We start from the raw sequence: 11,114 nt of genomic DNA on the forward strand, positions 1-11,114 counted from the left end.
GACAATTCTGGTGTAAATCACACTCCAGGCATACACTTCCAGGAGTATGGTATCATTGTCCAACCTAATGCATAGTATGTATTTATATAAACTGCATATTGTAAATAATTCAGACATAACTTTCATCACCATTGAACCAGAAGCTTCCACGTACAACACGCACCATATAGACGTCGAAAAACGTACCTGTGTCACTGCTTCCTGTATGCTGGAAGTCTTCAACACGTGCAAGGGCCCCAGGACTTTTCCGTTTCTTCGACATTTGCCGCTCTTTGTTTAGCAATGACGCCCGGGTCCTTCGGTCTAGCGCAAGCGAGAGGAGGTGTGTAACGAGATGCTAGCAGCAAATCACAGTTGGGCTCGTGTACCAGTCAGAGGTTGAAGAGAGCAGAGGTCCTGATAAACGCCAGTATCGTTCATCCAGACCTCTTCTCTTCTTCACTGTACTCTCTATTCTCCCACCTAGACCAGTGTGTTTCCGACCAGTTCAGACTGAGGAAGTTGGCAGGTGCGCAAATGCCCGGTCCCCGCAGACGCACGGATTGAGGTACTGTCGGTGACAACAGCGGTAATATAAATGTGCGTCTTCGGGGAGGCGATAGGCTTATCTTTTTTCTCTGACAAACGATTTTGCAGCGGAGGTGATTTGTTGATCACGTGTGTCCCGGCGTATTCTGTCCCGTGCTGGGTGGGAAATTACGCACGAGAACTAATTTGCGCCCTTTCATGACTCCGAGACAGACCAGCAGGTCAGAGACTCACTTGTCTGATTCTGCTGAAAATTGTTTTCATTTCCTTAAAATCAGTCACCTGGATGTCTCTCGTTTCATGCGTGAATCTCTGGCGCGCTAAAATGACACGTGCAAAAACCAGGGACCTGAGAGCACAGGCCTGCAGGTTCACAGGTGTGATGCTAGTCTACATGACGTACTCTCCCCTTCCCGCTCTCGTCCATACTAACAACTGACTCTCGCTGAGGTAAGGCAGCAGTCCGTCTAACTTGACTGAACGGACACCCTATGGTGTCTATTTGGCACCCGCGCACATTATGGTTGTTGTGGCACGGCCAGGGAGCCATGGGTGACAGATGCCAACAACATCTGGCGCACGCCTCTTCAGACTTCTTCCTTCCGTGCCGGTCCGCCACAGAGCACCGGGAACCCCGCTGGGAGAAATAGCTTTGCTCTTTTCCTCTTGTTGGTAAAACGCGCCGTCAGTCCGTGGACTTGTCGAGAACACTCCGCTTGTCATCTGAGCTCCTTTTGTAAAACTTCTTAATCCTGTTGCTAAGGAAACATAACTCGACCAAACGGGCATGGTTTTGCGCCGGTCTTTAGCGACCAGGTTTTAGGCAGCGACACAATGTCTTTATCTTCTCCGCCAATGCAGGCAGATGTCCGTCTCACTACAAGGTACTTAACACAGCAACTTGAGGTTTGAGACAGTAAGTAAGTGGTAGGCTTCGCGAGACGCTCCGGGGGTGGCTCCCTCGTTCTGGAGGGGGCAATGACGTCAGTGGCTTTTTATTTAACCGTTTTTTTCCTTGGTCTTTATCCTCCCGTAAACTAACTGTGTCAAAGCGACACTTTTAGATGAACTCCATGCAATAACCACCGAAGCCATCATGATCACCAAGACCTTTACACACTGCTCACATAGTCTGGCTATGAATCGACCCATTCAACCGACTGTTTAGGTACTTTACCGAGACCTAAATATCTTCATATTTAAGCAAACAAAGAACCATAGACAAAAGATAATCATAATCTGCTTCATCCCACTCTTCTGCTTTTAATCCCGTTCATGTGTACAGCTACTGGTTTCTCTGGAGACATGCCACCTGTTGAGCTTTTAGTCATCTAGACACACACACAGACTAGACTAGACTCAGTCTCTCCCCTTTCTCTCTCTCTCTATCTCTCTCTCTCTCTCTCTCTCTCTCTCTCTCTCTCTCTCTCTCTCTCTCTCTCTCTCTCTCTCTCTCTCTCTCTCTCTCTCTCTCTCTCTCTCTCTCTCCCTCTCTCTCTATCTCTCTCTATCTCTCTCTCTCTCTTTATCTCTCTCTTTCTCTGACCAACAACCCATAATTGTTTCATGCCGAAAATAGATTATGCTTAGTTAAGTGTGCTGCTTGGATGGTTGTAGTCTACTTTTAAAATTGAGTGCCATGCAATATAAATGCCATGTTTCATTCATATATAGTCTGTCTTTTAGCACGGACGCCTGAATGTGTATTTCTGAGCTTTCTCACGTCTTCAATCGATTTTATGTCGTTTCATGGGTGTCTCTTTTGAATTTTTCGAAGTGGCATACAGTTGCGTTTATGCAAGTGACGCTCGTCCGCCGTATTTTCTGAGGGCAAACACGCTCGGTGCTCCGCGGCCCTCCCCCTTCTCCCTCTCCCCACTTCTCATTCACTGCAGTACTGACGTCAGAGCTGCTTGCGTCAATGCCGGGCTCTAACAGAGAGAGAGCTGTTTTTCAATAGGATCCAAATGGGATTATTAGGCTTGGAGAGAAAGAAAACTGCCTTCGGGGCTTTTTAGATTTAAAATAAAAAAGGTCCTATCATCGATGCCTGCTTTATGCTTTAGTTTTCAGATTTAAAAAAGGCTTGGGCCTCAATACACCTAGCTTAAGGTTTAAAGAAGCATTTTAGGGACCCTGACTAGTTTCTTTGTCTATGTTTGTCTGCCTGGTGTAAATAGCAGTTGAAATGCCAGGGTTGCTTGAGTAGGAGTATGAATGGTCTCATGATCAAAAAGGACCAGATACGGTCTGTTTCTAACACCTTCCTGACGATTCTACCGGTAATCACAACCCTCGTTCACCCCTTCTCCATCCCCTCTCATCACCCTATTTCCCCCCCCCCCCCCCCCCTCCTGTGACGCGAGAGATGCAGCCCGTCATACAACCATGCATCAGCGGCATCACCAGCGTCATCACCAGCATCATCACCCTCAGCAGCGTGAAGAACAGCCCTCGTCACTCCTTCCAGCATGTCAATAGAGATGTGCTCACATGCGGTTGGCTGGCTGAGATGATGACACGCCTGTGATTGGCTGGCTAGAAGAGCTGAAAGATGGCAAGCTCTATTTGAGGGGGTAGACAGACAGACAGACAGACAGACAGACAGGCAGGCAGGCAGGCAGGCAGGCAGGCAGGCAGGCCGACAGGTACACCAAGACAGTGTGACATGCATGTCTGAATAACTGTGTTTGTGCATGGATGTAATACATAGGTTAGTGCTGCCCTCTGCAGGAGGTATGTTGTCACTACACTGTGCCAACACCTAAATGTTACAAATCTTTTGTTCAGGTATTTAAAATATGTAAAATGTTTTTGTGTAGTATGTCAACTAAAATGACAAACTTTGAGTTGGTTATTACATTATAACAGGTGTGTGTGTAGCACTGTGTGGTACAGTGTTAATCCACACATACTGTATATTGTAAATATACATACACATACACACACACATACAGAAACTGTGTGCGTGTTCTTCCAGATAGGTAATTGTCCAGACACAATTCTATTGTAATTTTAATCATTTTTCACGCACAATTGACATACAAAAACACAACATACCTTATTTACACAGTGACCCTCACATGGAGAAGATGATATAATTATAATTTATATTTACACTATCAACAATACTTATGTACATCCATCTTTACAGTTAAAACAGAATTCAATTTATCAGCCGGTTTAATCCCTGCTTCCTTTTTCAAAACCAGCATGTCAGTGTTGACATCTCTTTATCACGGTGTCACAAGGTGTTCCACATGGTGTTCCACATCTGGTTAGAATAATTGAGATACTGCTGTACATTTTCTGCATTTTATATTTTCAACATTTTATATTTAAAATTCTTATACGTTTATCGTATGCACCTTCCTGCGATAGTAGAGTCCTTGTTTGTGTAAACTTACTTGACAAATTAAGCTGATTCTGATGGAAGCTCTGACCGAGCAGCATTGTTGTTGCTGAATAGTTCTACAGGTCCAGGGAGGGACCAGGGAGGTGGTTGGGGAGGTGGTTGAGGAGGAGGTGGTTGAGGAGGAGGTGGTTAGGGAGGTGGTGGTTGGGGAGGTGGTGGTTGAGGAGGTGGTGGTTAGGGAGGTGGTGGTTGGGGAGGTGGTGGTTGAGGAGGTGGTGGTTAGGGAGGTGGTGGTTGAGGAATGAGGAGGATATGGTAAAAGAGGTGGTGGGAGGGGGAGTAGTAATGAGAAGGAAGTGTTTGTGGTGGAACCAGAACAAGGCTGTGGGGGTTGTGGTGTTTGGGAAGAGGAAGAGCAACAGGAGGAGGAGTTTTCCAGGGTCACAGAGAGGGAGGACTGACAGGAGTCCAGGCGGAGGTGTGGTGTGTGTGTGGAGAGCTGTCGTACTGGCCGCTGTCCTGCAGGTCCAGGTTGCTGTCATACAGCGGAGAGCCTGAGGGGGGTGCTGTGACCAGGCCAGGGTAAAAGGAGGGGCCACACAGGAACTGGGAACCCAGGCAGTTGGCCAAGCCCCCTCCTGACTGGGAGACTGGGGGGAGGGAGGGGCTGCTGACAGACCATAGGCTGGTGTACTGACTGGGGGGGAGATGGAGGAGGAGTTATCTTCAATTCATTTCCATGTAATCTTCATATGACTGTCATGACATTGATCCAAGACATCAACATAGATCACTTCACAGAGGAGTGGAGGAGAAGAGAGAGAGAGGAGAGAGAGGAGGAAGAAGACATGTTGAAAAGAAGGAGAGGTGGAGGAGAGGGAGGAGGAGAGAGACGGAGGAGAGGTGTTAAAGAGACGAGGAGGAAGAGGAGGAGGAGGGTGGCATCCACAGACCTGTTGTTCCCAGGAGGGGCGCTGTGTGCCGTGGGCAGCAGGGAGGGGTGGGTGTTCATCTGCAGGCTCCAGCTCTCATGATAGGGCAGCAGGGAGGGGTGGGAGGATGTGCTGTCACTGTAGCCAGCTGGATGACAGACACACAGACAGGCAGACAGACAGACACACAGACAGGCAGGAAGAAGGGCAGGCAGACATGGAATTAAATCATCTCTCCTGGTTGTGCTGGTGTACATATCTAACACCCCTGTCTCGTGGTTGGGCTGTGTGAACAGCTTCCTCCCTGGACAGTGTGTCTGCCAGCCAGCTGTTTACAGCTACGACCCTGCGCTCACACAAAGGCCAGAGGAATGCCAACCATCCTGGTCACACAGACATGTTTGACTTTCTGGTTAATGGCAGGGAGGACAAGGAGAAGCACCAACAGGAGGACACACACACATGCACACACATCTGTGGGCCTCAGAAAGAGGTGGTCCTCTGTGTGTGTGTGTGTGTGTGTGTGTGTGTGCAGGGTACTCACTAGGAGAGCTGGTTCTGTGTGTGTGTATCTGTGTGCAGGGTACTCACTAGGAGAGCTGGTTCTGGGTGTGTGTATCTGTGTGCAGGGTACTCACTAGGAGAGCTGGTTCTGGGTGTGTGTATCTGTGTGCAGGGTACTCACTAGGAGAGCTGGTTCTGGGTGTGTGTATCTGTGTGCAGGGTACTCACTAGGAGAGCTGGTTCTGTGTGTGTGTATCTGTGTGCAGGGTACTCACTAGGAGAGCTGGTTCTGGGTGTGTAAGGGTTGCAGTATGGGGTAGAGCGATGGTTTCGCAGGGGGGAGTATCTCTCACAGCTGTGGGGGGAGGACAGCGGTGCTGGGCAGAAACCAGCCACTCACTGGGGGAGACAGACAGTCACACTGGGAATAAGTACACACAGACACCCATACACACACTCACACTGGGAGTAACTACACACACTCACACTGGGAGTAACTACACACACTCACACTGGGAGTAACTACACACACTCACACTGGGAGTAACTACACACACACTCACACTGGGAGTAACTACACACACTCACACTGGGAGTAACTACACACACACTCACACTGGGAGTAACTACACACACACTCACACTGGGAGTAACTACACACACTCACACTGGGAGTAACTACACACACTCACACTGGGAGTAACTACACACACACTCACACTGGGAGTAACTACACACACTCACACTGGGAGTAACTACACACACACTCACACTGGGAGTAACTACACACACTCACACTGGGAGTAACTACACACACTCACACTGGGAGTAACTACACACACACTCACACTGGGAGTAACTACACACACTCACACTGGGAGTAACTACACACACACTCACACTGGGAGTAACTACACACACACTCACACTGGGAGTAACTACACACACACTCACACTGGGAGTAACTACACACACTCACACTGGGAGTAACTACACACACACTCACACTGGGAGTAACTACACACACACTCACACTGGGAGTAACTACACACACTCACACTGGGAGTAACTACACACACACTCACACTGGGAGTAACTACACACACATACTGGGAGTAACTACACACACTCACACTGGGAGTAACTACACACACATACTGGGAGTAACTACACACACTCACACTTACAGTGGGAGTAACTACAGACAGACACACACACACACAGTGGATGTAACTACACACACACACACACTGGGAGTAACTACACACACACTCACAGTGTGAGTAAGTGGGCTGCTGGCTGTCCCTGGGGTCCTCCAGGAAGTCCTTGTGGTCAGTCCTGAGGAGGAACACAGGACTCAGAGCAGCCGACACAACACAGTGTTACCTCAGTGTTATCTGATAACTGCATTATCATAGCTGACATTATCTGACTGTGGCACTCTGGTAAAAATACTGACCGTTCTTCAACTCCAACCACTGTTATACTGAACTGCGCACTTCTGATTCTGGATTATCTGCTGTTTTATATGGACTATTTGTAATTGTATAGCATCTGCTAAATGATGATGCAACAAGAATGACAAATATGTATAATTTATTTTACATCTATATTTCTGTAAAATCTCCAACAATGTATGCCCTCTTATAATGTTCCCTAACCATAACCCTAACAGCAAATAACATTTTCCAAAGCAGTCAACAGTCAGACCTCTCTTTGACATCCAGAAAGGCCTTGGCAAATGGGTTGAACTTGATTTTCAGAGCAGTGATCTGAAAATACCAAAAGCAATGTAATTATTAGACAAAATTCATGAGAAACGAAACGATTTTGATCAAATGTATTTAGCTAATTTCCCCATGTTCCTTTTCCAGAATGATTGAACTGGAAATCACACTAGTTCGTGCGTCAACCGGCGGGGATCTTTAATACACAAAAAACGAACAAAGTATGTTTGAGTTTCTCTTCATTAAGACAATATCTGAAAAATATGAAACAGAATTCATCGATGTCCAGATACCTCCTCGTTCTGATATGCCGTTACAGCGATAAACTGGGTCTCCGGGAACGAGTGGCTAGTGATCATCCTCTGCGGGCCTCCGACGCGCACGATGTGAATACGTGGCTCATACTTGTGCAAAGAGTTTAACATGATCTAAAACAAATATATATTAGTATATTTTATATACGTATATATTTATATAAATGTATCGGATGTAGAATCATACAATACAATGTGTAGCTGTTTACATTGAATAATGTATACGTATATATTTATATAAATGTATCGGATGTAGAATCATACAATACAATGTGTAGCTGTTTACATTGAATAATGTAGCCTGTGTTTGTAAATAAACCCAAAGGGTAAATATAGACTTTGTTAGACTAAGGAGCAATAGTCACTAAAAATCAATTAGCCTAAGTAATACAAATATGCAATAGGCCTACAATATATAATAATAAGTTTTTTTATAAGTTAATAATATGGAATAAAGTTTCAGATTTCTTACCTGGCCTCCGCCGTTTAGTTTGTTGGTGAGTTTGACTTTACTGAAGGAGACCGGAGCTTTGATCCAGTGCGCTCCGAAGTTGGGCGAGTCGGGATGAATGTACACACAACTTGGAGTCTGGGGCTCAGGCTTGCCACCGGGGACCCACTCTCCGTTAACGTACTTCCACCGGTGGTTGTCGGCGGCCACAAAGTCCAACAGAATGGAGTACATGGCGTTGGGGTCGAGCCCGGAGACGTTAACTTTTAGCACTGGAAACATCCGCCTAGAAATCATGATAGTATGTTAAATTAAATATTAGCACTTTAACAGGTTATATATTTAGTAGGTTGTAGCCTATCAACTAGATCTAATCATGTGTAATGAGGCCTGTTTAAACTAGAGGACGTAGTAGGCTATTTTCCAGTCGTCCGTTATCCACATAAATTCTTTTCTGGCCCCTGTACGGCGGATGCAACTTTTGCTCCCTTAAAGCCTACTTTTGATCTAGCAATAGTCTGTTCAGAAGGCTAAAACCTGTTTAACTATGTCATTGAAATCTAAGCCATACCTTCCATTTTTGGTTACTATCATTTCATTAGTGAGATCCTTGAACTTCTGCCACAATTCGTTTTCGTCTAAGCAAACTTTCAGATTTCGCTCCGTGGGATCCCCCTTCTCGCTGCCCGACTGAAGCTCCGGCTCCACGGCGCTGAGAAGGTGGTCTACCCGGTACTGGGGGCTCTTCTCGGGGCAGTCACTGGCACCTGTGGCCATCCTGTTCAGCAGCTCCAGGGTGGAATGCTGAGGTGTGAGCATCCCTTGTTTTTAAGTAAATTAAAGTTAATTTGTCTTCCTCGAAGTCTCAAAACACAAATATTTCCAGGTTAATTCCAGTTGGGATTTTGAAGAAAAGCAACCTACCTACCTAATAATCTGCCGTTATATACCCCGTAGTGCCAGGTCGTTACCGGATAGGCTCACACCAGAGTACTGGTTGGCTGATCTCCGCTTTGATGTCTCCGTCGTGGTATGGATTGGTCGCTGGCGCGCATATCAATGGGGAATACACATTGTGTGAAGGTAATTGCCGGACGAGAAATTCGAATGAAGCCCCTTGCTTTATTACTTCATTCTGTAAATATTGACACTCATATCAAAGTAACACACGCAGTAAGGAAGCATGCATTTAAATGTGTTTTTTTTATACGACAACTGTTACAAATTCTGCTCTATTCTGAAAGGAAACAGTGGGCCCCCGCCTATCTCTAACTGAAGTCTTCTATCTGGTCTGTTGTTCGTCAAACTACAACGGAAGTGCAAGCACCTGCAATTTATATATGTATTATACATAGTATAAATTAATTTGACGTGCAAAATAATAACCCAACATCTCCAACAAGAATAATCTGAAATATTTTTTAATCCGAGACAGTGAAGTAAGATGTTTCTCTTTTCCAAATACTCTTATATTGACAGTAAACTGGTCAAATCCAAATTTACAGGTTCCTTGGTAATTGATTATTTGCTTTAATATACGTATGTTCTTATGCAGTCTTATAGTCTACAGTTAAAATATGTTTTAAGACCTCAATCCGAGCAATTGAAAAGATTCAGGAACTCATGATCCTTGCCAAATGAAATATTATCTGGCATCAAAAATGTCCTTTTCAAATGGGCAATAAAGGGCAGCGTTGTGCGTCATCTTCATCGGAGGTGTGTGTCCTGGTGACGTCATCTTGGAGCCCTCAGCTTTCTTCATCCCTGGCATAGTTCCACCACAGCAGACCCCCTGCAAGCACCACCTGCACACGGACACACCACACAGTCACATGGAGGACAACCACCATCACAAACACCTCACTCTCTCTGACAGCAGAGCCTTCCTGGCTGGCCTCTGTTGCTGAACACGAGCCTTTGTGGAATGAAGAGAAAAGGAAACAACCTTTCCGGAGGTGTCTGACTGGACCCGTGAGCTGTGGGCTGAGGCTTCAGTCTACAGGAGCATCACAAGGACCCTTAGAGGACAACTTTACATCTACACATAGAACCTGCTCATAGAGAGAGGCTTATGTGGTCAGAAACGGTTCTGAGCCTGTCTTTGAGGAGTGTTTGTGAGAGATGGCTTACCCCGGAAGGATTCCTCTCGTACACGTCCTCCATGGATAGGGGGACTGGAGTGTGGCTCCTGCTTGCTGTCTCCGTAGCATCATGGTGGCTGCAGAGCTGTGGTGCCTCCCCAGGACCCACAGGGGGGGAACCATGGCCCTCTGCCTGGGGAGGGAGTGCACTGGTGCTCTGGCTGGGCTCTGATTGGTTCAGGCGAGGGAGAGGGTGAAGTCCTCCAGTGGAGCACTTCTTCTCTGGTGTGGAGTAGATGTCTGGGAGGACACCCGGCTTCTGGTGAAGAAGAAGAGGACATGAGAGTCCTTTCCTCTAAAGACTGGTCAATGGGATCAATACAAACAATTTGAAAAAAGAAAAGAAAAAATACATATATATATATGTATATATATACAGTATATATATTCCAGTAAACAATAAGCTCCATTTCTGATTTATCAAGCCAAGTATTTGAGTTGGTGTATGACCTCTGGGTTCAGATATGAGGAAATATTTAACTCCAGTAGCCATGAAGACTGCTGTAAAAAAAACAGAGGGAGGAGTGCTAGGTGGGATGTCTGACGTAGTGCTGCCTGCAGGTGAGCTTGTGTCCTGCTACTGACCCACTCCTGGTTGCTGGTCTGGGGCTCCCAGCTCGGACACGGCCTGTCTCTCTCCAGCAGGCTGCCCAGGAGAGTTCACACCACCCAGAGAAAAACAAACACCGGAGTTTACACACCAGCCGAAGGAAGACCTCATCATGCTTCTGATCCTTTTGACCTCTCTCTCTCTCTCTCTCTCTCTCTCTCTCTCTCTCTCTCTCTCTCTCTCTCTCTCTCTCTCTCTCTCTCTCTCTCTCTCTCTCTCTCTCTCTCTCTCTCTCTCTCTCTCTCTCTCTCTCTCTCTCTCTCTCTCTCTCTCTCTCTCTCTCTCTCTCTCTCTCTCTCTCTCTCTCTCTCTCTCTCTCTCTCTCATACACTCTGTCACTTTAACACATTCAGTATTATTTTTCTATAGTTTATTTTATTTATCGTATTTTATATTATATTGTATAACTCTGGCAGTATTTTATTTATTTTTTATTTTGTTGTACATTTTCTACATTTGTATTTTGTTCATTATGTTTACTGTATGCACCTGCCCACCAAAGTAAATTCCTTGTTTGTGACCACTTACTTGGCGATTAAACACTATTCTGAT

The 11,114-nt window shown here is 46.0% G+C and overlaps 2 protein-coding genes and 1 long non-coding RNA gene across 4 annotated transcripts in view; all 3 read right to left on the reverse strand.

The window, feature by feature from the left end:
* pde10a (phosphodiesterase 10A) overlaps positions 1-485 on the reverse strand; it is a 60,494-nt gene extending 60,009 nt beyond the window's left edge. Inside the window, exon 1 of one of the 2 annotated variants that reach the window (XM_062463038.1) lies at positions 187-485. In XM_062463038.1, coding sequence (XP_062319022.1) covers positions 187-262 — 76 coding nt within the window. In that variant the 5' untranslated portion in view covers positions 263-485. The remainder of the gene's footprint in view (positions 1-186) is intronic. The other variant, XM_062463037.1, reaches the window with a different exon arrangement.
* A 3,739-nt stretch (positions 486-4,224) lies between these two features.
* Positions 4,225-8,588, reverse strand: tbxtb (T-box transcription factor Tb). The gene is made up of 7 exons (XM_062463056.1): positions 8,383-8,588; positions 7,833-8,097; positions 7,340-7,474; positions 7,030-7,091; positions 6,596-6,657; positions 4,837-4,963; positions 4,225-4,580 (listed from the first exon to the last, which is right to left on the reverse strand). Exons 1-7 carry the CDS (start codon positions 8,586-8,588, stop codon positions 4,325-4,327), a joined length of 1,113 nt encoding a protein of 370 aa, XP_062319040.1. The 3' UTR covers positions 4,225-4,324.
* A 626-nt stretch (positions 8,589-9,214) lies between these two features.
* Positions 9,215-10,824, reverse strand: LOC134021963 (uncharacterized). The gene is made up of 3 exons (XR_009930600.1): positions 10,538-10,824; positions 9,942-10,211; positions 9,215-9,616 (listed from the first exon to the last, which is right to left on the reverse strand). It is a non-coding gene; the product is annotated as an uncharacterized LOC134021963 (long non-coding RNA).
* Between the last annotated feature and the right edge of the window lie 290 nt (positions 10,825-11,114).

The sequence above is a fragment of the Osmerus eperlanus genome, chromosome 6 (assembly GCF_963692335.1).
Source record: "Osmerus eperlanus chromosome 6, fOsmEpe2.1, whole genome shotgun sequence".
Lineage (NCBI taxonomy): Eukaryota > Metazoa > Chordata > Actinopteri > Osmeriformes > Osmeridae > Osmerus > Osmerus eperlanus.